The following is a 26946-nucleotide window of genomic DNA, read 5'->3' as shown; positions in this document are numbered from 1 at the left end:
TGAAGTGCCTGGCCTGAAGTCATCCAGCTAGTAGACTGCCAAACTAGAAATCCCACTTTTCTGACTACAGAGCCCTCAGTTATAAGCACTCCCCAGTTCAGCAGGAAAAGCTTTTGGGCTGAGCACAGAGAGGAGAGCCCAGTTGCATACTTGGCTGCTCTTCCTTATTTTTACCCAGATTGAAGAACTGAACTCTGAAATTGAAGAGCTCAATGCTGCCTTTGCTAAAGCCCGAGAGGCCCCCCAGAAAGCACAGACCCAGAAATTCCAGGTAAGTGTTGGCTTTGTTTGAAGTGGCTCTCTCCATGATGCTTACTCCTGGTGAGGTCAGGGCTTTGCAGCTGAAAGGAACCAAGGGAGCTCTGAGTGGTCTTTTTTTTTTTTTTTAATTAATTAATTAATTTATTTTTGGCTGTGTTGGGTCTTCGTTGCTGCGCGCAGGCTCTCTCTAGTTGCGGCGTGCGGGGGCTACTCTTCGTTGCGGTGTGTGGGCTTCTCATTACGGTGGCTTCTCTTGTTGCGGAGCACCGGCTTGAGGCGCGTGGGCTTCAGTAGTTGTGGCTCGCGGGCTCTAGAGCACAGGTTCAGCAGTTGTGGCGCGCGGGCTTAGTTGCTCCGTGGCATGTGGGATCTTCCTGGACCAGGGCTCGAACCCGTGTCCCCTGAATCGGCAGGCGGATTCTTAACCACTGCGCCACCAGTGAAGTCCTCTGAGTGGTCTTTAGTAGAAGAGTTCACTCAGTCTAATTAAAGGAGCGTCTTCTGCAGCTTTGGGTGCTCCTCCAGCCCCTTCCTCAATATGACAGTGATGATGGTGACAAGTACGCCCACAGTTAGGAGTGCTGAGCTTAGGCTGTGCCAGGAGTAGACCGTGCGAGATGTGTGGATTATCTCATTTAATCTTCACCACCCTGTGGGGAAGGTAATTTTCACCCCCCTTGTATTTGAGGGGTTTTTGAAGTTCAGTGAGGGTATACAACTTACTCACGGTCACACAGCTTTGCAAATGACAGGACCAGGGTTTAAATGTAGTAATTGCTGCTAATAAAAGCTGGCATTTATTGAACATGTACTATGTGTCAAGCCCTGTGCCAGGTGTTCTCCGTGGATTAGCTCAATAAATCTGTACAACAGCGCCATGAAGTAGGCACTGTTAATATCCTTGTTTACTGCTGAGGAAATCCAGGTTCAGAGATTCAAGTAGCTTGCTCAGGGTCACAAAAGCGGTAAGTGAAAGTGCTAGGATTTGACCCCAGAATCAGTCTCACTCCCAAGCCTGTGCTTTTCCCTTCACCCCCTACCTCTCCTCACCTGGCTTGCCTGCTCCCTGCCAGGTTTCTGTTCCAGGCTTTGGTTATTTGACCCGCCTTTTTTTTTATCCCCGCCAACGTTGTGCAGCAAGGGCTCCTGGTGGTCATCCCCTTGATCTTCCCTCTTTCTTGCTACTTTTAGTTCTGTGTTTTGAATTAACATTTTCTGCCCATGTTTCTAGTTTCCCTCTACAGTGTATACCTGTTACTAATGACTAATGAATCAGTAATGCTCCGTCATGGGATTAAGCCCATACTGCCTTAAAGCTCCCCCCTCCCACTTTTTCCTCCCGTGTTGTTTTTGGTGATAAAGTAGAAGTTAGGAGTTAAATCTAATTTAAGACTGTTTGGTTCCTCAGATTCATATCCCATGCCTTATCTTTTCAGAGCTTTGGTTCACAGTAAGAGTAATTGAAGTAATTTGGTTTAAGTCCGGGCGCACTAGAAGCAGAGACAAATCTGTCTTTGGACTCTCAGACTTGCCTTCCCACCATTTTGACAGTGGTTGATGAAATGGAGCTGAGATTACACTTTACACTGAGGTTTTTTCCCTTGCTTAGAAAATAACAAGCCTTAAAAGCTGAGTTCTTAGCAAAACCGTCCGTATTTCCCATTCCTTGAGGGAAAAAAGTGTATGCTGGCAATTGATAAGCAGAGACCAGACATCCTTACGTGTTGTGATAGTTTACTTGTTGTTGGGCCTTGAAGGAAAGAAAAGAGTCTTATACGTTTACGTGTTACCCAGACTTGTTACATCCATTGATTAATTTCATAACCCTCAGTCCTAGTCTAAAAGTGATCTTTGAGGTCTTGTAGTTTACAGTGTTGGCCGGGTTTCTCATCTTGCAAAGTATGGAGATCAGACACTGTTGAAATTCCTCAGGTTCTGCGTGGCACGTTGGCTGTTCGGAGAGCACTCATTTAATCCTTACCCACGGAGGCAGAGTGCTCACCCGTTTGACAGGTTGCCAGTACTTGAACTCAAAGTCCGGCTCCAAAGTCTCTGCTCTTTCCATTTTTCTGATTATGTGTGTGAGTCAATACACACCAGACCCTTATATCGGCTAATTCATTGCGAGGTATGTATAGTTTGAATATTGCACAGACATTTGAAAATGCATTGTCTTTCACATTTTGGGACCTTTTTGGGATGTCACATGATTTGAACTAATTGCAGCATGAGTATAAGAGCTAAAGCTCACAGGGGTGGCATCAAGCGTGACAGTGAAGCAGCAGCAAGTGGTATTCAGACTCTTGGAGCAGTTGCCACAGTGCAGAGAGGTAGATTCTAATCACAGGTGTGACTCTGTGAAGGTTGCAGTGTGGCCTGCCTGTGCTACCTCGGAAGCCATTTAAACAATGTATTTTCAAATTGGAAGCAGCGGTCATGTCTCCTCCCCTCCCTGCTCGGTTTTATAAAAGTAAAATTGCACATGGCAGGAAACTCATAAAATATTTAAAATGGTAGAAAGAGGTTGATAAAAGTCACCAGTAAACTCACGTCTAAAGATGTTCACTGTTAGCACCTTGACCCTTTTCAAAGCATATTTGTACATATATATATATCACCTTTGAAAAATTAAATAGCATTATAATATGTATTTTGTTATATAATCTCTTCTGTTTTCATTTAACATTCTTTCCCTGGCAATATATATAGAGCTAACCAATCTTTAACAAAATATATTTTGAGATAATTGTAGATTCACATGCAGTAGACTTCTGCATGTATACTCTTTACCTAGTTCTCCCAAAGTTAGCATCTTATGTGACATAGGACAATGTCACAACCAGGATATTGGTGCAGTCTGTTGACCTTACTCAGATTTCAGCAGTTTGACATGCAGTCATTTGTGTGTGTGTGTGTGTGTTGTGTGTATCTCTGTGCTTTTTATACAGTCTTTTTAAACAGCTGCATATAGTCCATTATATGTATGTATCGTATTATTTTTACTATGAAGAACCTGGGGTGGGACATGAATTTGAATCCTAACTCTGCTTCACTAACTTGTATCATCTTGGGCAAGATATTTGCACTCTCCCAGTCTGCTTGCACATTGTAAAATCTAGATAGTCACATTTATGTCACATAATCCTTACAAGGATTAAATAAGAGCATGCATCTGGGCACAGGTGGTAACTCAGTAAATGTTAACTCATCCTTAAGTTGGGTGATGTAGTTCTGGCATAAAAATATAGTAGTTTTTACTTTGGTCTATTTTCAGATTCTCAGTTAATGGTGTTATACACATAGCTTTTAGTTTGAGGAAACTCTCCATATTATCTCTTGATTGGGAATGAAAGATAATGGAGTAAGTGATGGAAAAGGGAACCTAGATTTATTTATCCTGCACCTGCTGAAACGGGACTTTATGTGTCATATTTTATTTTCACAACAACCCTGTGAAATAGAGATCATTCTCACGCATGAGGAAACAGAACTTCAGAGAAGTTAACTTCTCCCAAATCACACAGCTAGAACTGGTCTTTGAACTCTGGGCCTTCTGACTCTTTCTTTATTGAACTCATCATGTTTCTGTACTGTGGGGAAGAACAATTTGTTTCATATTATTTGGGCTTTAGTTTCTTTTTTTGGGGGGGGGTAGGGGGGTGCTTTAGTTTCTGACCATGTCTAACTGGGTCAAGTATTTGCCACCTGATTTATAAGCACCTGACTGGTGTTACAGAATCTGAAAGTCAGGGTGTCTTGCAGGAAAAGGTAAAAAAAATTCTCCAAAGAAGTTTTCCAGAGGGCCATCTAAGGGAAAATTAACATGGAAAGTATTTTTTTTTAAATTATTTATTTGTTTATTTATTTTTGGCTGTGTTGGGTCTTCGTTTCTGTGCGAGGGCTTTCTCCAGCTGCGGCAAGCGGGGGCCACTCTTCATCGTGGTGCGCGGGCCTTCTCACTATCGCGGCCTCTCTTGTTGCGGAGCATAGGCTCCAGACGCGTAGGCTCAGCAGTTGTGGCTCACGGGCCCAGTTGCTGCGTGGCATGTGGGATCCTCCCATACCAGGGCTCGAACCCGTGTCCCCTGCATTGGCAGGCAGACTCTCAACCACTGCGCCACCAGGGAAGCCTGGAAAGTATTTTTATGAAGTGAATCGAATGTATGAATTTGAATTCTTCGAGCTTAGATTTTTAAAGAGGCTTTGTTATCGTTATTTACATGATAATCCCACAGAACTTTGATCACTTTATAATATCTATTATTTTAGTATCAACCATTTCTATCCTTTGTTTAACAAGCTCCTAACTGGTGTTCTCCCCTTGAATTCAGTCTGCTTGTTTTAATTTTTTGTAGTTTATTGGTGTTAATTGGAATCTTCTCTGGAATGGGCAAGACAGAATAGTGCTCTGGGAAGAACACAGGCTCTGGAGTCGTTTGAATCCCGGATTTAATCACTTATGGTCTGATGATGGGCTAGTCATTTAACAGTTTTGGGCCTCAGTTACTTAAATAGGGATAATAATGTGTACTTTGTAGGGTCCTATGAGAGACTGAGATATAATATGTGTAAAAGTGCCTGGTTTAGCCCCTCATGCATAATCAGTGCTTAATAAAAGGTAACTATGAAAATTGTTCAAGGTGAGCGTTTTCCCAAATCATTGTTTATCTTCTTTTCTCTTTTTTAAGTTTATTTAAATAAGCACTGCCCCAGATACATTTTTTGGGTGGGCCCGTGACCTAGGTTTCCCATTTCTTTTTATTTATTTTAATTTTAAAGGAAACTAAAACAGAAGCTTCTATAAAACCTACTTTGGAATTTGAATGGCTTTCTCCCTCAGCCTCTGTTGCTGTGTCCTAGAAAATAGTGGGGAAGCATGGGACCAGATGGCTGGGTTGTAGGGGCCCGGGAACAGCGGAACCCCTCTGCCTCCGGAGTGACCGTGGTTGTACCCACCTCTGCTGAACAGCTAGGACTTCACTGTCGACAGAGGCAGAGATGGATTTCTTGGGAAGGCCCGGAAGCTGGGGCCAGTCCCTTTACTCCACAGTCTGAGCTGCGACCTTGACAGCTTGAGTGTCCCTTGCTTTAAAATTTTTAATCTTGTCCTCAATCTAATTCAAAAGACAGATTTTTTAAAAAGTTAATTTTCTTCTGAGTATAAGTATTATATATGTTTCAAAAATTTTTTCAGAAGACTGGCAAGAAGGGAAAAAAGGGAAATCAGGAAGTCCCCCAACCACTATTAACGCCTTGTTTTTCCTTCTAGGCTTTCTCCTATGCATAGATTTTATTTTTTAGATCATTTACAGTTTGATTTTTTTAAAATTTATTTATTTTTGGCTACGTTGGGTCTTCGTTGCTGAGCGTGGGCTTTCTCTAGTTGTGGCGAGCGGGGGCTACACACTTCGTTGCGGTGCGCGGGCTTCTCATTGCTGTGGCTTCTCTTGTTGCGGAGCACGGGCTCTAGGCGCTCGGGCTTCAGTAGTTGTGGCTCGCGGGCTCTAGAGCGCAGGCTCAGTAGTTGTGGAACACGGGTTTAGTTGCTCCGCGGCATGTGGTATCTTCCCGGACCAGGGGTCGAACCCGTGTCCCCTACATTGGCAGACGGATTCTTAACCACTGAGCCACCAGGGATTTCTTTTTTTTTTTTTAATGTAACATAGTGACTTAGAAATATTCACATATTATCAACTTTTTGTAGATATAGTTTTAAGGTTTTATTGTGTGGCTTTGTCATACTTTATTTGTTTTCATATTCTTGCACATTTAGGTTGTTTCTTATCTTTCACTGTTTTAAGTAATTCTTTGATGAATGACTTTGTATATAAGGCTTTTCCCCCTTATATTTTGGATTCTTCTCCGAGATTGAATCCTAGGAATGGAATTATTGGGATGATTGTGAACATCTTTATATATATAACACACATATATTTGATGTACATAATCTGTCCACGGGGAGTTCTATCAATGTACATTCCTGCCAGCATATTTCTTGGCTTCTAGATGCTTGGTCAGTTCTTGAAACGTGAATGTTAATTGTGCCATTTCCCAATAAGCTTGCCAGCACTGGATAGTCTCATTAAAACAATCTCACTTGTTAAGTGAAAGCCTGTTTTAATTCGCTCTTTTTTATTATTGGTGAGTTATGACATTTTTTCATATGCACGATAATCACATATATATTTTCTCTAATAAACTGTATTAATGAAATAAGCATGTTCTTGACACGTGTAGACCTCCGACTCTGCTGAACTTGTAGCCTCTTGAGGTGGTTATAGATTACCAGGCTGACTACTCCTTTTTCTCTAGATGACTGTGGGTTCATCTCTAACAGAGATGGACATTGCCAGTGCTTGAATCCATCTCTGATTTTCAAATAAAATTCTTTATTTTCTATCTTTTAAAAATAACTTAATTAAATTGTTTTTTAAACTATTACAGAAATAACATGCTCACTAACCTTACAACATTTGAAAATACAGAGAAGTAAAGGAAAAAAAATCATCTGTATTCCCACCCTACTAAATACGGTTACTATTAACATTTTGTGCTTTTCTTTCTCATCTTTAAAAAAATAATTTCTTTTACACAATAATTGTAGCCTTTTCCCCCTTAACATCACCGTCATAACATAAACACTATCCTGTGTTATTTCAAAACTTTCATATTATTTGTGCTGTGGGTCCTGAATGTTATGTTAATCTCCACCTCCCCCCCACCCCCCGACCAAAAAAAAAAAACTGGTGAACAAGGAGCACCGATTTCTTGGTTTGTTTACTGAGCTGTGAAAATCAGCCCAGCTCCCCTTCCCCTCCTCTTCTTCTAGGGGTCTGAAGATTACGAGGCTGCTCTGTTAGAAAAGGCAGCCCTTTTGGCTGAGCTGCGCTCAGAAAACCTCACCAAGAGCACAGAGAACCACAGACTGCGTAGGAGCATTAAGAGAGTCACCCGGGAGCTGAGCGACCTGCAGCAGGAGAGGGAGAGACTGGAGAAGGAGCTGGGGGCAGCCCACCGAGAGAGGAGCAAGGGAGACCGCATCACCCACGTGAGTGCCGCTCGGCCCTCAAGACAGCGGGCAGGGCGCTTGGGCTGGCCGGGGCTCTTTGGCTGTTTTAGGGAGACAGATATTCATCGCCGAAAACTTAGAAAAACCGGAAGAATATAAAATATTTCACTCACCATCTCATCACCTAGAAATGACCAGTCTTAGCTATTTGATGTTCCGGTCCTTTTATTCTCTCTCTGTCTCTCTTTCTGTCACACACACGCACACACACACACACGTGCACATTATTGGTGTCAAGCTGAAAATGCATTTTTGTATTCTGTTTCTTTTTTTTTTTTTAATTCAGTGATCTCCCTTTGGTGTGGGGCTGTCATGAGTGTTCTTCAAAAACATGTTTTTTTGTGTGTGAACATAATGGTTCATCACTTGAATGTGCTACAGTTTATTTAACTAGTCCTTACTATAGGATGTTTAGTTCATTATATATATATATTTGCCTTATAACAAATGCTGCAGCAAACATCCTTGTACCTAAATATTTATCCACTGATTATTTCCTGATAGAGATATAATTACTGGGTCAAAGAGTATGAATATTTTAAAGACTATTTTATAGATACACCCAAATTGTTCTCCAGAAAGATTATACCACATTTCCCTAGGTGAGAGTGATCTTTTTTTAAGACTACTCTATTTAGCATTGGATGTTAGTATTTAAGAAATTCTCTCTGAACTTGGTAGACAAAAAAGTTTATCTTTTACAGTTTCTGTTATGTTTAAACGTAAGTATTCAGCATCCTGAGGTCACATCCAGATCCACAGCCTCGGTGCAGTCGGGTAGCACAGGGACTGAGTCTGACTGATCGTTGACACTCAGGTTAAACGAGTTCCCTGCACGGGAGCCTGGGGCAGGCAGAGTCATTGGAGTAGAGAGCTCGAAGGAGAGCCTGCAGGTAGGTACCAGAGGTTAGTTCTCTGGTGGCTGCTGTTGGCAGGGACGGGACGTCAGGACCATAGTTTGAAATCCTAAGGCTGGCACTGACAAGAGGATTGAAACATAAATGTTTGTCTATTTTAACAGAAATTTTTTTTTTTTTTTTAATTTTATTTTTATTTATTTATTTATTTATTTATTTTTGGCTGTGCTGGGTCTTCGGTTCGTGCGAGGGCTTTCTCTAGTTGCGGCAAGTGGGGGCCACTCTTCATCGCGGTGTGGGGACCGCTCTTCATCGCGGTGCGCGGGCCTTTCACTATCGCGGCCCCTCCCGTTGCGGGGCACAGGCTCCAGACGCGCAGGCTCAGCAGCTGTGGCTCACGGGCCCAGCTGCTCCGTGGCATGTGGGATCTTCCCAGACCAGGGCTCGAACCCGTGTCTCCTGCATTAGCAGGCAGATTCTCAACCACTGCGCCACCAGGGAAGCCCTTAACAGAAATTTTAATGAACGTCAAGAGAGCAATAATGGAAACTTAGGAAAATAAGAAAATGTCGCCTATAATTCCACCACCCTCATAAAGTAACTCTGTTTTTCAGTATCACCCTTTAGTCCTGGTGCATTTGGGGCCCCAGTCCAATCAGAGGCTAAATACTGTTGTGTGTTCTTTGATCACTTTCTCTCTCGTGGCCATCTCCCCGTGTTGTGTAGGCACCAGAGCAGTCATGCTGAATGATGCATACGCTTCATTGAATAGATTTCACACAATTTACTTAATAATTTCCTGCTCTCTTGGACATTTTGGCTGTTTAAATAATGCCACAGTGAACATCTTTGGGCATAAAGGCATTTTTTTTTTTTTCTTGAAATCCCAAGGATAGATTCTGAGGAGTGAGATTACTGGGTCAGATGGTACAAATATTTTATACTAGTTAATCATGCTGCCAAATTATTTGTCCAAAGGGCTGGCCCAGTTTATGATGCCACCAGCAGTATTGGCATTTACCAGTTTATTGCATGTTATTAAAAGACCTGTTTCATATTTATTCAGTGTTACTGAACACCAGATGTATCTAGTTGAGATGCTGATGGAAATACATGGCATGAGCCCTGAATGTTTTATTTTTTCCTTAAGGGAGGTGAAAATGTTATACGTGACAAAATGCAAAGCAGTGTAAAACCCAGAGCTAATTCACGCAGCTTACATAGTCAGTGCGAAAGATCCTTGTGGGACAGAGTAGTCAGGGAAACCTTCTAGAGGAGATGACACTTAAGTTGAGTGAGCGGTGTGAGGTCTGAGTCGTGTGCCTCTGTGGATGAGGTAAAGAAAAGACTGGCCAGAGGGTCCTTCTATAGAGGTCAGTTTTCATAACCAGTTCTTAGATCCTTCACTGTTGGATAACATTTTTTTTTTTTTCAGTTTAGTTTGTCCCCTCCATCCCCCTGTATCATATAAAAATATTTATTCAATAGAAATTGGATTCGGATGATACACACACACACACACACACACACACACACCCACACCCACACCCACACCTAGGTGTATAAAATACGTAATTGTTCCTTTACATTATAACTTACACTTGAAATGGCTTTATAACATTACATCAAGTGGATACGCTGTAATTTATTTACCAATCCCTCTATTATCAGACAATGTTGGTTCCATAATTCACTTATTCATGAAAACCCTAGTGCTTCTAAAAGAATTTTGGACTGCTGTTGATGAGAAGATTTATTCCTAAGTAACACGCATACGTCTTCATAAGGAAGCAAGGAATGCTTGGCAAGGAATGGAAGGGGCATGTGACAGTGAGAGGGAGAGACTGGAGTGAAGTTTACTACGGGTGAGTTTTTTTTTTTTTGCTGGGGACAGAAACCCAGCTTTAAGTAACTTAGGCAGAAAGGGGAATGCATTGCCTTGGGTAACTGAATGGCTGGAAGGACAGGGGTGACAGAACTCTGCCGGGACCGAGTCTGTGTCTCTCTGAGAGCTGGCTTCTCTTTCTTGCGTCCTCTTACTCCAGCTCCAAGTGGTTGGACCCACCATTGCCAGCCCTGCTGGGATCACAGCTCCGCAGTTTAGTACATGAGATGAAGGAGGACTCTCACACCCCACTACCCCTGTCGTCCCCTGGTCGGGAGGGCCAGATGGGTGAGGTATCGAGAGGCCCAACTTGGGTCACATGCTCATTCTTTGTCAGAAGTGCGTGCGTGTGTGTGTGAGCTCGTGTATCATCACTGGCAGCTTCCCCTAGAACCACATGTTCAGAGGGAGTGAGCAGTTATCCAGAGAAGGCGCTGCTTTGTTTCAGGGCAGTGGGCACCAAAATAGCAGCTGTGCCTCTGGATGCTCACCTCAGGTGAGCGTGCCTGTGACTCAGGGCTTCCTAGTGTCTCATCACGGCTGCTTTTCTACATTGAGTCATGCATGTTTCTGACAAGACGATCTGGCCGTGGTTTCTTTCTTTTTGAGCATGTATTGCATCACAATGCTATCTCTGCTTAACTTCTGGTTTTATCCTAAGAATTTGACTGTGTCCATATCGTGAGCATGCTTTGCACCTGATCTTGGGGGCACTGGCCTGTTCAGGGTCTGGGGAAACCTGCTGGGGTGACTTTGCCTCATTGTGCTAGGACGCATGCAGAGGTAGAGTGTAACCCACCAGCCTTGCATGGCTTATCAGCTGGTTCTGGTAACTAGGCTCTTTAACTAGAGCCTCCCACTCACCAGCTGCTATTGCTGTTGCTTTTGGATTGAAAGAAACAAAACCCCAGGCCTTTTGGTGGCCTCTGTGTCTGGCTTGGCAATGGAAAGGACTCCATTCATGCATTCAGCCACATGGAACGCTTTGTGCAGGCCCTCAGCTCTGCCTGGGGACAGTTCCCGGACGGAGGTAGGAACAGAGTAACCACGGGAGCACAGAGCAGGATCGGAGAAGGCTCCCCGGGAAAGTAACTTTCGAACTGGTTCTGAAGTGTGAGTTGAAGGTTACGAGCTAGGCGAAGCAGAGGAGAGTTTCGTGTAGGAGGTGAAGGTACACAGATGTAAGAGAGTATGGTGTTTGGGGGAAGAAGAGTTTGGGGCTGTAGTGAAGGGTGGCTTTAACCTAGAGAGAGGTTGAATTGTACAGGGCCTTGGATACAGAGTTTGGGAGTGTGGACTTGACCTACAGGCAGTGGGGCCCCTGTCGAGGGGGAGTTAAGCAGAGGATTGTTGCAGTTTAGAGAGACTTGTCTGATGGAGGTCTGGAGAATGGGTTGGCTGCGGAGAGCCCGGAGACAAGAAGATGAGAAAAGGCACGTGACGTGTGTCAGGCTCCAAGAGGTCGGGGATAGAGGGGAAAGAGGAAGGACCTGCTCCTCTGTAGTGAAGCCGCTCAGGTGTGGCTTCTGGGCTGCCTGGGTGCATATACTAAAGCTCCCCTCCAGGACTCGGGAACACTCAGCATTTACTCAAACTTCACTGCATCCCACAGGCAGGGCTGCAAAACACCGGTAAGAAAATGTGTTCCAAACACTGGTCTTTTTCTCAGTCCACATTCAGCTCAATCCTCAACACCCTGTGTTAATGAAAACTGCTGTTACAGAGTGATAGAAATAAAGCAGATACGATTTCTTAGGTGTATTCTTCTTCAGTGTACTTTACAGTTAATCCAAGGACTGCCTGTCTTTCCCTTGGTGCTCACAACCTGTGATTGGGCATACAAAAGGTTTTTCCCATTTTACAGATTAATCAGAGCCTCAGAATTTTTTTTTTCTGTAATAAATTTATTTTTTTATTAATTTTTCGCTGCATTGGGTCTTCATTGCTGTGCGTGGGCTTTCTCTAGTTGTGATGAGCCGGGGCTACTCTGCATTGAGGTGCACAGGCTTCTCATTGCGGCGGCTTTTCTTGTGGAGCACGGGCTCTAGGCACACAGGCTTCAGTAGTTGCAGCACGTGGGCTCAGTAGTTGTGGCTCGCGGGCTCTCGAGCGCAGGCTTAGTAGTTGTGGCGCACGGGCTTAGTTGCTCTGTGACATGTGGGATCTTCCCCGACCAGGGCTCGAACTCATGTCCCTGGCATTGGCGGATTCTTAACCACTGCACCACCAGGGAAGCCCCGGAGCCTCAGAATTTAAATGGCTTGATCATGGTCACATAGAAAGTGATAAATATGTGACATGGATCCAAGTCTGTGGACTCTCAATTTCAGGACTTTGCCTAAGATACCACGCTGAGGCTATGCCAAACAATATTTATGTTAAGAACATTGTGCTTTTGGCAAAAAGGAAGATTGATACAATTTCAGCTTTTCAGCGGACTACAATAATCCATGTTCAAGACTGCCCAACTTGAAGTATTTTGGTTATTTGAAGCTTTCAGACTTGTAATTTCTTTCTTTCTGTGTTTCAAAAACATTTTCAGAGGTTTATGGAAAGTCATAAAATTAAATGAGATTAAAGGCATTAGGGTCACGGAGCAATAAGGGTGACCAGCGAAATGGAGGCAGGTGAGTGAGGAGAAGTGCCACTTATGAGAGCTGTCACAGCGCTGAAGAGGGGGACTTAAAATCCAGCTGGGGCTCCTGGCAGCAAAAGTAAAAAGGGAAATTCAGTTACAAGGTCTCCGGTGTCTATAAGAAGAACACGTTAAGATAAAGGGACAGCTTTTGCTGGCAGTGAGGCCTGAGGGAAGTATTGCCTCTGGTGGGTTTTTATAAAGAGTTCTCTGAGCAGTATACAGACTCTTCGACAATACCCCATTCAGTAGAAGCAATTTTGCACAGGGCCAGATCAATGTCATCCAAGTCGGTTAAGCTTGTAAGTATTAAGGTTTTCAGTCCCCAGGACTCTGTCTAGCTGTTTCCCATTATTCCCGTTTCTTGGACAAGAATTTCAAAATAAGTGGGAAATACTGCAGCCCTGTTGAGAGATGATCCCCAACTCAAAGCCTTTGCAGTGGTCCCCTGTCAAGCAGTATGGGCTTTTGTAGCATTCCCTGAATTCTTTCTGATGGCAAGCCAGCCTCTCTTGGATGTGATCAAACCATCCTTTGCTCATGCCAAAAACATGTATTGCTGTCTCATTGTGCCTGCTCTTAAGCATTTTGGAGGGAGACAATGCCTGTCTGAAAATGCAGCTTGGATCCGAGGCATCTGAATTCACTGTGTCTGATGGTGCGTGAACACTGAGACGTTCGGCTGTGAGAGTCAGTTCTTTGTTTGTTTGTTTTAATTGCCTGTGATTGCAGTGACCTAGTAGTGCCAGGCAACTCAGCATGTGTGGTAATTTGCAGTTTGCTCATTTGTTTATTCAAGGGACATTTACTGAGCACTTGCAGTGGTGCAGGCACTGTGGTAGGCTCGGGTGAATCCAAGCTTTGGCTTCTACCTCGTAGTCTTTTACGAAAAGAAAGGTCAAAAAGTGAGGGTCTCATGGATGGATTCCCTTTATTGTGTTATACCTCCTTGCCAGCAGAGGGACCCACATCCCTTCAAAGAAATTCAGGAGGCCTTTGCAAAAAACAAACAAAAACCCCCAGTATTCCCAAGTCGGTGTCCTAACTGTGATGTTTAAAATGTCCTAGCTTCTGTGGCCTAACAGGAATGCCGCTTGGGTTCTCACATCCTTGCCCTCACATCTCTGGCTTCGATACCTTGTTTGGCTCCAGAGACTCAAGGCACTTCTGTGTGTGTGTGTGTGTGTGTGTGTGTGTGTGTGTGTGTGTGTGTGTGTGTGTGTGTTTGGTGGAGGGTGATAGAGGTAAATCTTGGGTTTAGATTTGCTGTCTCTGGTTCAGGCGTTCTGTGTGCTGCTCGGGGTGGGTGCGGGGAGGAGAGGAGCAAGACATAGTCTTTTTCTTCTCCTTTATACGCACCGTTTATTAGACACTGGTTTAGCCTGGTTCCCAGACTGTCTCATAATGCTCTCATCTGTTATGAGACCTGTCACCCACTACTCTGACAAGTGTGTGCTTCAGTACCTGCGCCCTTTGCTCTGTGGGGATGCATTTGCTGGCTACAGCCCAAAGATCTAATTAAAGTTGTACCCGTCACCCAGCTGGCTAATCCTGTGTGCTTTGACAGGAGCGGGTTTAATTTCAGGGTGGCTCAGCCTGAACCCCTCGGGTTCTCACATGTGTTTGTTGACGGATAGCTCCAGATGAGGTTGCGACAGCATTCAGGACATCTTTTGGTGAACCGTCATCAAAACCTGGCATTTGGAGACAGCGTCTGTAGGCTGTAGGCTAGTTGGTGTAGGGCTAAGACCACAGACCTGAGGTAGTGTTGATTTTTACCAAGGGTCAAAGCTCCCCCTGCCCTTTTTCTTAAGGTCAGGTGTAAAGATTTTGAGTCAGTATCCTTGTAGAATGTGCAGTTTAAATGACCTGTGTGGGAGAAGTTTTGTCTTTGCAAATTCCAGTTTCTCTTAAGAGAGGCACAATGCAGAGACTTGGGAGTCAGACCGGATTTGAGTCCCGGTTCCATCGCTTGCTAGCAGTGGGGCTGGGAACCGGCTACTTTGCCTCTGCAGACTGTGGTGTCCGTTTCTTGTCAGAAAAGCAGACATCAGTCGCGAGGGTTCTGTGAGATAAGGTATAGCACTTGGCCTTACACCTGGCGCATCAGAAGCGATCAGTAAATAGTAGCTGTGTTGTTGATGGTGATGACGTCACTGCCTTGGGTGCTAGAAACTTAGCAGTTTAGTGGGTATGTTTGGGACAGGGGAAAACAGTGCCGGACTTGGGTTGGAATCTCAGCGTCAGCAGGTGCTTTAACTCTGAGCTTCCAAGCCAGTTACTTAATTTTTCTAAACTAATGTTTACTCCCCTAAAATGGGGTTGATGATATCTAATTTAGGATTAAATAAATGGATAATAAAATTTAATGCAGGAGTAAATGCCCACTGCGGTTCCTGGCTCACAGAGCGCGATGCTCATTACATTAGATTCCTTCTTTTCTTTCCTCTTTTCCTGCTTTTAATGGGGTGGCAGGTGCTGTCTCAAGACTTGGGGTGACACAGCCCAGCCCACTAGACTCTCTAACAGGCGCTGCTGACTAATGAATGTGTTCTGCCTTTTCACCAGTCCAGGCAACAAAGCTGTAAATTTCTTCGTTGATCAGCACTCACCTCTCCTCTGAAGAAAGTGCTTGTCTGTTCCTTTTCAACCGAGTAATCCCTCTAGGAAGGGCTTTTCGAGGGACAGACCCTGGGGTGTGAGTGCCTCCTGCGTGGGCCTGCTGGGGAAGCTGGTTTAGAAGGCTGTTCCCATCACTTTTCACAGGGAATTGCTATTGTCTCTCTGGGGTGCAAACAGAGAGGCCTTCCCTTATCTCCGGTTCTTCCTTCATAATTTCTGTGCTAGGCTCTGTCCTGGGCACTGAGAGTACAGGACTGAATCAAGTCAGACACAGTCCTGAAGGAATCTAGTAGAGAAATATAATAGAAACGCAGACAAGAGCTAATTAAAGTATAGCACGATGAGTGCTGATAGAGGGATGGCCCAAGTGCTTTGGGAGCACAGAGAATGCAGCTGTGCTGAGAGAGGTGCCGGGGAGGGGGAGGCAGGCTTCACAGAAGAGGTGGGTTTGAGCTGAGACCCGAAAGATAAGTAGCAGTTTGCCTGGGGGTGAGGGGAACAGGAGGTGGAAATGCATTCCTGGTAGAGGGAAGGCCTGTGCAAAGGCTGGGGCATGAATGAGCCTGGCACAGGGGGAGCGGGGAGGGGGCTGGAGGAGAGGGCAGGTGTGTTCTGCTGCATCGTTCAGGTGGGCTTTTAGAGACGTGTGGTGCCTCGCCTGCTGCCTGACAGCTGGGCCTCGACCCCTGCGCAGCTTGCGCTTCCCCGCCTTTGTCCGCTCGTTCTTGCCCAGCTTCCCGGTGGAGCCAACACGGAGCTCCCTGCTCAGAACTGCACCGCTCGCAGCCAGTACCACGCATGTTTGTTGGTCTCTTTGGCAAGGACTGTCTCATTTCAGTGGTTTCTGTTTATTTATTTTTTGAGCATATGAATTCTTTGTTCAAATGAACTCTTCTGGAGAGAAAACAGAGAAAAGTGGCGCTGCTCAGGGTGGGGTGAGGTGAGGTGGGAGGCCTGGGAGCCCCTCTCTCCCCACCTCGTCCCGCTCCTGCCTCAGCCCCCAGGAGCCACGAGGCTCCACAGAGCGTGGCTGGAATGCCAGTATCTCCTGCTAATTCTGGAGATACTTACATCACTGAGTGTCTGTACCTCATTAAGATTTTGGAGAAGTTTCCTTTGTATATTTAAAGGTAACCACTGAGCACTTTGACAAGCTTTCTCACAGTGAAACCTGATAAGATGGAAATTTGATGGATGAGAACCTTCTCATTCTCCATCTGGCTAGAGATAAAACAAACCAGCTGCCTGGAGAAGGAAGTGTGAGGGCCTGGCTTTTCATTTCTAACGTGATTCTAAGATTACAGGGATATTTTATTTTTCGTACAGCCCACTTTAAAAAAAAAAAACAAAACTGCCCTAAGAGAGCTCTGATATGCAAAGGCAACGCTCAGCTCAGTGCTGGCCCAGAGTGTGCCTGGGGATCTTCAAGGAATATGGCCCATTTGGGTGGAAATTGAGGCAGCTCAGTTCATGGCATCATGCAGACTTGCTGGGGCCACTCTCACTTTAAAGCAAGATGGTGGTCTGGTGTAGGATAGGGGTCTTCAAACTTTTTCCCCTTGTCTCTTTGTTCAGAAGCAAATAAACAGATGTACGTAAGGGAGCTCTGCAGATTCCTGCATTAAAACCAAATATAAATTTCCATGCTTTTCCCCAGCCAACCGACTCAGTTTCTGGAGGAAGGCCCGGGAACATGTAGTTAGATGATGCTGATAGCCGGCCAGGCTTGGGCATTGCTAATCCGAGGGCTTCGCAAGCTCGGTTTGAAAAACCACTAGTTTAGTAAAAAGAACACAGATAGACCTGGCTTTAAATCCTGATTCCACCACTTTTTACTTTGGTTAAGTTGCTTGAGCTCTCTGAACTGCAGTTTCCTGATTGGTAAAATGGGTGTAATCAGAACCTCTACTTTGTAGGGCTACTGTGAGAGGTGGATGAGGTGTGATGGATGTAAAGTGCCCAGCACTCTCCGAAATGCTGTAGAGGTTTATAGAAAAAAGTGGTGGGTAGCATTTTGGGAGGATGATTGCTGAGGGCCAGAGTAATCAGGGAGGGCCTTGTTCGAAGGGGTGGCCCTTGGATTGGCCCTTGTAAGATAAGCGTGCTGTCTCCAGGCAGAATTGGGGAGATGTTATTATTTTGTTTCCAGATGGAGGGGACGGGGTGGAGGCAGGTGGGGGCCTGGAGCGCTGATGGAGCAGTTGGGTGCGATAAGGCTAGATAGAAGGTAAGCTGGAGCCGCTGGAGGGAGCCCACCGGAGGGAGCCCAGAGTGACTGCTTGTTAGGTAGCTTCGTCCTGCAGTTAACTCAGAGTCCCTGAAGGGTTCTGGGCAGAGATGTAATGATCAAAGGAATGCATGTGGTTTGGTGGGTGAAGGCAGAGTCAGGAGAGCACTTAGACAGCGGTTGCCGTCGACCAGATGGGAGCCACGTGCTGAAGAAGGCAGTGCGGTGGGCTGGAGGGAGGGAGGGGATACTTCTCTCTCTGCCCCCAGTGCTTCAGCTTCGCCCGTCCTCCCTTCTAATGCCTCCTCCAGGGAGGAGGAGGGGCTGATCTGCTTAATCAGAGTCCGGGAGATTCATGGGGCCGTCCTTGCTCATGGGTTACTGGACCTTAAGAACCCAGCTTCTGGATTCTTCTGCTTTCCTGCTGCAGACCTAGCCGGGCTTGGCCCTTGCTGGGCCGGCTGACGTCCTCATTTCCTCAGTCGTCTTCTTTTTCCACTTCTGCCTCTACTTGAGTAAGAGGACTCGGACGGCTCCCTTAAGCTGCATATCCTCTCCCTGTTCCCCCCTGCTCCTGCCCCCACCCCCCAAAAAATAAACAGCCCTCAATTTTATTAGAAAGCTCTACTCTGGATATGAGATTGTCCAGACTTGTACTTTGCTTTCCAGTCTGCGATTGTTTCTTATGTTCAGTGCCTCTGAGAACTCTGGGGGTGTGGGGAGGGCAGTAGGAGTGGATGGCAGGGCAGGACTTGGGCACTCGTGGCCGTGTGGAAGCATCAGAGCCTCACTCTTCATCTCTCACGGGCTCTGTGTGGAGGCTGCGCTGGACCTTCAGGCCTGGGCCTCCTGTTGGATGAGGAGGTGTGTGTGAGAGGCCGGGGGAAGAGCTGAACCTTGGATGGCGATGCTGTGCCCAGACGAGGAAGCGTGGGAGGAGAGGCCATTCTGGAGCGGGGGGTTGTGGGGGCTGTAGGGAGAGGCGGAGGTGACACAGTATCGTCTCCTGGGCACCTGCTTCTGTGCCGGGCACCCATCTCTCAATTAACCCTCCAAGGATGCTAGGAATCTATATTAGCATCTCCATTTACTGCAAAGGAAACAAAGATTTAAGTTATCCATCTCTGGCCGCACAGCTAGTTAGCAGTAGAGCCAGGATTCAAGGCTAGGTCTGCCTGTCTTCACAGCCCAGAAATATTGAAGGAGGTTTGGGGAAACCACCCAAGTTTATCAATTTTCGTTTCTGATTGTTTTGCTCAGGTGAGACATGCCGTTTCCATACCTCCCCTAAACATTTATTATAACTCTGCTGGTGCCGAGCCCACGAGCCCATCAGCTGTCTCTGTGTTGCCATGGCAGCCACTCCTCCTCAAGGCCACCTTGGCACACATTTCCCCCCTCCCTGCAGTGGTCCTTTGACTTCAAGCCTTCTCCGACTGCTCTTCATGTGAGGTCCGAGATCCTTGGTCCTGCCTCGTTCATTAGCTGGTTTATTCCATCCATCCCGAGTCCTTGAGAAACTATAAAGTTAGCTCCGGGGAGTGGATTATTGACCAGTGGAAGCCCGTGTCGCAGGGTGGTTTTATACTTTCTTTGGTTTTACCAGTAGTGCCGCTGAGTGGGAAGAGCACAGAATGTGAGGTCAAACTGACTTGGGTTTGAATTTCAGCACCGGAACTTTCTTGTTGTAAAGCTTTGTGAAAATCTTTTAGTCTCTACAAGCCCTAGGTTCCTCTCTGTAAACACAGGACTAATAATACTTACTGTGTAGGCAGTTTTAAGAGTTAGAGATGTTTTATGTAAAAATGCCTTGGCCCTGGTAAATAGTAGTTCTGTTACTAAGCTTATAATAAGAGAAACAGTTTGTACTCTTTGGTGTCCTGACTTTCCTTGAACTCCTGATTTATGCTGAGAGCGCTCTACCCCCCAAAATGTACAAATGAACAAATTTCCATGGACTCCCAGGGACCTGTTCAGTGGCCCTCAGGTTAAGAACCCCCCAACCTGGAGGTATGACAAAACTACACGTCCTTGGTGGGATCCTGGAACAGGTACGTTGTTTTCATGTTGTCAGCTCTATTAGGTTGAGGGATATGTGAGGGAGAAAAGCAACAACATAGTGGCTTTTATCACTTAAAACATGTAAGAAGTTGTTAACCTAGGTTGCTGAATTAAAAAAAAAACAAAAAACAAACAAGAACTGGAGAATGGAATAAACGATTGCCGAACACACGCACATACACAAAAACTTGACCAGACGTCAAAATACGGGTCTGATAGGTGTTTTATAAAGGAGGGAACTGAATCTGGGAAATGATGTAAGTGGACCTGTAATTACTGTGCACATGAGCAGTGTATACTTTTTACTTAGCATAATAACACATTTTAAAATTAAAAAGTAGACAGGATCTTTCTAGGATGGCAGGCGAATTTATTGTGAATTCAAAGATATACCTAAGTGGCTTAACAAAAGATTTCATGGTCCCTTTCTCAGCAGTGTTCAGGGGGAGGTTTGTTTAAAAGCAAGTGTCAGATGACCATTGAGTGGATTGGGATCATTGCATTAGTGGCTGATAACGAAGAAATCCAAACCCTTGTCATTGTGTGGAAGTGAACTGAGAGGCTTGGAATCAGACAGGTGCTGTCCCTTAGTGACTGTGGTTTTGGGAGAATTACTTTACCTATCTGGAGCTGTTTCCTCGTTCATAAAATGGGAGCAGTCCCATCTCCCTCCTTCATTTATTCAGTCATCCAACAAATATTTACTGAGTGCTGTTTTGGTTATCTATTGCTACATAACAAATTACCCCTGAACTTGGTGTCTCAAAACATTGCCATTTTATTATATCTCATGATCTTGTGGCTTAAGGGTTTGGGCAGGGCTCAGCTGGGTGATTTTCTGCTCTCCATGGCCCAGGTCACTCATGGCATTCAGCTGGTGGGTGGGCTGGTCTGGAGGATCCATAACTCCTCACTCACATGTCTGCTGCCTTTTGGGGGATGGCTGGAAAGCTGACACAGCTGGGATTGTCAACCGGAGCACCTGTGTGTGGCCTCTCCAGCATGGCAGCATTAGGGTAGTCGTGCTTTTTGGATGGTGACTCATAGTTCCAAGAGACACGAGTTAGAGGCTGCCAGTTTCTTAAAGCCTGGACCCAGAAACTGGCTTAGTGTCACTTCTGCCATATTCTATTGGTCATGGTAGTCACCACACTGCCCAGACTTAATAGGAGGGGACACAGACGCCACACCTTTCAGTGGGAAGGTCAAAGAATTTATGGCTATCTTAAATCTGCCATGAGTGCCCACTATGTGCCAGGTACCATTCTAGGTGCTGGAGGTACAACAGTGAACAAAATACACAAAAATCCCTGTTTTCATGGAGCTTACGTCCTGGTAGGGGAGACTACAACCAAAACATACACGTAATTAAACACCGTATTAGCAGATGCTATGAGGAAGAATAATGAAGGGAAGGGCTATGGGGAGTGAGGTTGTGGTGGGACTCGTGGTGGTTATTTTAGGTGGCACGGGCTTGGGAAGACTGGACTGAGAAGTTGACATCTGAGCTCAGACTTGATGGAAGTGAGGGAGCAGCCTTGGGGAATTTTCCAGGCAGAGGAGCAAGTAGAAGAGCCTTGAGCTGGGAGTGTATGTGGCATGTAAGAGAGACGGCAAGAAAGCCGGGGTTGCCAGAGCGGAACAAGTGAGGGGAGAGCAGCAGGAGAAGAAGTCAGCGAGGTAGTGGGGGTCCAGGTGGAGTAAAGCCTTGCAGGCCACGTGGGTTGCGAAGGTTACGTGGGTTAATGTGATTTGACATACCGCAGCTTTTCTTACCAATGGAACCCAGGTGTGGGCGGTCCCGGGTGTGGGCGGTCCCGGGTGTGGGCGGCCCCAGGCTACTGCTCACCAGCCATGGCTGCTCCTCTGCGCTTGCGCATGTCCTCGTTCGGACTAGGACAGCTTGCTAAGCGGTCCGGAAGGCAGAACGATCACGAAACGTTCATCATCTGCCTGTTCTCTGGTAGCATTAGTAAGACAGATGGACTTTGTCCTGGTGGCCTTTCTGATGTCGGGGGACTGTGAGAGAGTGTGCGAGTGTGTGTGTGCTTGTGTACGCTCACCGTGGGCGATTCTTGAGAGATCGGCTTTGCAGTAGAACCGTCCTCGAACCTATTTTCATGAATGGCTGAAGACAGTTTGCACAAGGGGAAATCCAGATAGTCAGATATATCAAAGCTGATGGTGGGGGCCATCAAAGACATGCGCATTCAAACTCTTGTGAAGGACCACTTGATACCAATTCAATTAGCAAAGATTTAAGAGAATAGCAGTGCTGGTGAGGTTGTGGTGAAGCAAGAAACTTAGGCATTGTTGGTGGCATTTCACAGCCACTGTCTTTTGGGAAGAAAGTGAATTCTTTTGTAGAGAGAATCCTCGAACCATGCTTACTATTATTACTCTTTGGCCTAGTAATTCCACTCTTGGAGATTTAGCCTAAGAAAACAAACCAGAAGTTAGAAAAAACCTGTTTTATGCACAGAGCTATTCTTTGCTCTATTACCCGTAAGAGCAGACAGAGACGGTGGGGAAATAGGAGAGGCAGGATACTCTCATTACAATGGATAGATAGGAAGACTGTGTGGTATCTTTCACTCAGCATCACCCGGTGACCTCATCTAGCCTTTCTCCTGGACTCAGAGGAGGAGAGCCAAGTTGTAAGCTCAGGCGCAGCAGCTCCGTGGGCCTCCGTCTTTTGTACTTCTTTTTTTTAAACAATTATTTTCTGGACGTTATACTCTTAAACTTTTCTTTTTAACTTTAAAGATTTTTTCTTTATGTGTCATCATTGTTTAACTGGTGTGTGCTCTTTGTAGCTCATGGTGTAATGGAATAAAGTAACATTTTTGGGAAAAAATCCAAACCAAAGTTAAAATTGTATAAAAATTATGGCTGCAGATGGACAAGGGCTGACAGGAACGTCTGCAGTGGGAAAATGGCTTAATTTGTTGGCCCAACTGTATTGTGGGAGAATGTTTTTATTCTTTAGCGTTAGAATTCTGTTACTGTTGCCTTAGTATTATTTGTGTAATGAGATCTTCTTTCCTCCCTCTAGAATTGAATTTCTATTTACATTTATAATTCACGATAGGTTCTTGGTCCCGTTGTTTTGGATTAAAGGCTTAGGACAATCTTATCATCATCTGTTTGCCCAAGAAAAAAAGTAACATTTAATTTTTGAAGTGGTTTCTCTCTTTTTAAAAAACGTTACTTTAGGGCTTCCCTGGTGGCGCAGTGGTTGAGAATCTGTCTGCCAATGCAGGGGACACGGGTTCAAGCCCTGGTCTGGGAAGATCCCACATGCCGCGGAGCGACTGGGCCCGTGAGCCACAATTACTGAGCTTGCGCGTCTGGAGCCTGTGCTCCGCAACAAGAGAGGCCGCGATAGTGAGAGGTCCGCGCACCGCGATGAAGAGTGGCCCCCACTCGCCACAGCTAGAGAAAGCCCTCGCACAGAAACGAAGACCCAACACAGCCATAAATAAATAAATAAATAATATTAAAAAAAAATTACTAAAAAAAAACAAAACAAAAAAAAAAAAACGTTACTTTAAAAATGTTTACTTTATCCCCCATTATGAATGTGGTCTATACTTAGTATAAAATACTTTGAAAATTGAGAAAAAAATAATTGAAAAGATCATCCATAATCATGCGTTTTGGTAATTTCTTTCAGGTTTTTAATCATTGCTTTAAAAAAAAAAGTACTTATTAAAGAAAAACGCAAATGCACAGAAAAGGAGAGAGGGGCTTCCCTGGTGGCGCAGTGGTTGGGAATCCGCCTGCCAATGCAGGCGACATGGGTTCGGGCCCTGGTCCGGGAAGATCCCACGTGCCGCGGAGCAACTGGGTCCGTGCGCCACAACTACTGAGCCTGCGCTCTGGAGCCCGCGAGCCACAACTGCTGAAGCCCGTGTGCCACAACTGCTGAAGCCCACGCGCCTAGAGCCTGTGCTCTGCAGTGAGAAGCCACCACAATGAGAAGCCTGCACCCCACAACAAAGAGTAGCCCCCGCTCACTGCAACTAGAGAAAGCCCGCGTGCAGCAGCGAAGACCCAATGCAGCCAAAAATTAAATAAATGAATAAATAAATAAATTTAAAAAAAAAAAAAAAAAAAGAAAAGGAGAGAGGATAGTACATTGACCCTCTGGTACTTGTCACCCAGCTCAGCACTCATAAACTCATAGCCAACCTTGTTTCATCTATAGCCTCCTCCCAACTCCCTCACTTTCAACACTCAAGTATTTTAAGCAATTCCCAGGCATATTATTTCGTCGGTTTTTCAGTATGTTAAAAAAAAATTTTTTTTGTCCATTTCAAAAAGATTAATAATTTCTTAATATTACCAACTAGCCAATTAATGTTTAGATTTCCCTGTCTTATTTAAAAATTGTTGTAAACAGTTTGTTCAAATCATGATCTGGACGTTGTACTGATTGATAAGTCTCTTTTTTAAAAAGTTTTACTTTTGAAATAATTTTAGACATAAAGATTCGAAATAATAACAGAGTTCCCATATATCCTTCGTCCTGCTTCCCCAATGTTCACATTTTACATAACTATGGAACACTCAACAGAATCAGGAGTTAACACTGATACAATATTGTTATCTGCAGACTGTATTTGAATTTTGCCAGTTCTCCCATTAATGCCCCTTTTCTGGTCCAGGATCCACATTGCCTTTAATTGCCATGTCTCCTTAGTTTTATCTAATCTGGGACAGTTGCTCAAGTCATTATCTTTTGTGACCTTGACTCCTTTGAAGAGTACTGATCAGTTATCTTGTTACTGTCCCTCAGTTTGGGCTTGTCTGATGTTTCTCTCGTGATTAGATTGAGGTTATACATTTTTGGCAAGAATAGCATAGACGAGATGTGTCACATCTGGAGGTGCATAATGTCAATCTGTCTTGTTTCTGGTGAAGTTAGTGTTGGTCACTTGGTTAAGGTGGGTGTCTCCTGGGTTTCTCCACAGTAAAGTTACTATTCTCCATTTGTGATAAGTATTTTGGGGGGAAGTACTTTGAGACTATGTAAATGTCTTGTTTCTCCTCATACTTTTAAGAATCTTATTGATGACCCTTACCTACAACGGTCATTACTGTGGTGTTTGCTTAGTGGTGATTTTCCATCATTCCTTCTACACTTATTAGTTGTAATTCTACTGTAACAAAGGGCTGCCCCTTCTACTGCAGTTATTTATTATATAGTTGTTTATATCAGTATGGACTCATGGATATTTGTTCTATTCTGTAGGTTGTTAAGCCGTTACTATCGTGTTTTATTTTCTTGTTCAGATTGACTCAGATATGGCCATTGGGAACTCCTTCAAATTGATTCCTGTGTCTTTAACATTTCTTGAGCACTTCCACACTTGTTAGGGTCACAGGATGTCCTGGACTCTTCTTGTGTTTTCCCTAACCCAATCCTGGAATCAACCATTTCTCTAAGGATCTCTGGTTTCTTTTATTGGATAATGATATTTAGGAACCAAGATCTGAATGACAGGTATCCTCATTACTACTGGGGTGTCAATACTTCTAAGCCTTGGCAGTAGACAGAGCTTGAAAATATGTTTGCATTCATGCACATACATATCTGTATTTATTTCTATGCCCATCTCTGTGCGTGAGCGAGTGTGTGTGTGTGTGTGTGTGTATTAAGAAAGGGAAGCTAGAATGAACTCAGAATGAATCAGTAGAATCAGTATGAATTTGTGAGTTCACAATAGCCTTCCCTAACTTTCTTAATTATTATTATTATTATTATTTTTAAAATTTATTTATTTATTTTTGGCTGTGTTAGGTGTCCGTTGCTGCGTGTAGGCTCTCTCTAGTTGCGGCGAGCGGGGGCCACTCCTTGTTGCTGTGCACAGGCTTCTCATTGTGGTGGCCTCTCCCACCGCGGAGCATGGGCTCTAGGCGCACGGGCCTCAGCAGTTGTGGCGTGTGGGCTTCAGTAGTTGCAGCACATGGGCCCAGCAGCTGTGGCTCGCAGGCTCTAGAGCGCGGGCTCAGTAGTTGTGGCTCGCGGGCTCTAGAGCACAGGCTCAGCAATCGTGGTGCACAGGCCCAGCTGCTCCACAGCCCATGGGATCCTCCTGGACCAGGGCTCAAACCCATGTCCCCTGTATTAGCAGGTGGATTCTTAACCACTGCGCCACCAGGGATGCCCCTTAATTATTATTTAATCTACAGGTTCTCTCTCCTTTTTTTTCTTTGAAATTTATTTGTTGAATAAGTTGGGTCATTTGTCCTTTATTGTTTTCCACATTCTGGATTTTGCTGATTGTATTTTTGTAATGTCATTCAACTTGTTTCTCTGCTGACTTTTATTTCTAGTAAATTGGAAGTTAGATAAGGTGCACGATCAAATTCAGGTTTATTTTTTTGGCAAGATTACATCATAGGTGGTCCTTTGTACTTCCAACAGGAGGTACATTGTATCTGATAGTCCCTGTTTTTGTGATGTTACTAGCCATTGATGATTGTTTGCAAAATGGTGATAATTTAATTTCATCATTCCTTCTTCTTTTATAGCTGTATACTTGTATGAAGAAAAATTTGTTTTTCTTCATCTATTTAGTTACTCTGGGGTGTAGTTCATACAAGAAAGACAATGGAAGAATGCCCTAAAATCTTCCAAAGGCGACTGTATTAGTTTCCTATTGCTGCTGTAACAAATCACCATACCCTTGGCTGCTTACCAACACAAACCTACCCTGTAGTTCTGGAAGTCAGAAATCTGAAATGGGTCTTACCATGGCAGGGCTGTGTTCCTTCTGAAGGCTCCAGGAGAAGATCCATTTCCTTGCTTTTTCCAGCTTCTAGAGGCTGTCTGCACATCTGGACCCGTGACCCCCATCCATCTTCAAAGCCAGCAATGGCTGGTGGAGTCTTTTTCGTGCTTCCCTCTTCCACTTTTAAGGATCTTTGTGATTATATTGGGCCCACCTGTATAATCTCTCTATTTCAAGGACAGCTGATGAGCAACCTCCATTCCATCTTCAAATTTTATTACCCTTTGCCATGTAATTCAGCCTAGTCAGAGATTCTGGGGATTAGGATGTGAACATCTTTGGGGAGGCCATAATTCTGCCTATCACAGTGACCAAAAGGTTTTTTATTTTAAAATTATTATGAACTCATAGCTTTTTAAACATTTTTGACGTATTTTAATTCATTGTCATTATCCTTGATATTCTAATTGTCCTATCTTTCGACAGTGAAAAAGCTTATTCGAGTTGATTCCTGAGTTCTTTGGACGTGAACGTGTAGTCTTTGACAGCTTCCTTCCTTTCTGACATGATAAGATGTCTGGGCTCATAC

At 44.7% G+C, this 26946-nt stretch overlaps 1 protein-coding gene across 14 annotated transcripts in view; it reads left to right on the top strand.

Moving 5' to 3' along the window:
* The window catches only part of CDK5RAP2 (CDK5 regulatory subunit associated protein 2), a 185154-nt gene that overhangs the window by 55409 nt on the left and 102799 nt on the right, over positions 1–26946 (top strand). For 13 of the 14 annotated variants that reach the window (XM_057548356.1, XM_057548355.1, XM_057548361.1 and 10 more), the window contains 2 exons: positions 179–271; positions 7091–7309. In XM_057548356.1, coding sequence (XP_057404339.1) covers positions 179–271; positions 7091–7309 — 312 coding nt within the window. The remainder of the gene's footprint in view (positions 1–178; positions 272–7090; positions 7310–26946) is intronic. The other variant, XM_057548360.1, reaches the window with a different exon arrangement.

Source organism: Balaenoptera acutorostrata, chromosome 6 (genome assembly GCF_949987535.1).
Source record: "Balaenoptera acutorostrata chromosome 6, mBalAcu1.1, whole genome shotgun sequence".
In the NCBI taxonomy this organism is placed as follows: domain Eukaryota; kingdom Metazoa; phylum Chordata; class Mammalia; order Artiodactyla; family Balaenopteridae; genus Balaenoptera; species Balaenoptera acutorostrata.
Note: the sequence above shows the minus strand (reverse complement) of the source record. Positions and strands in the feature narration are given on the sequence as shown.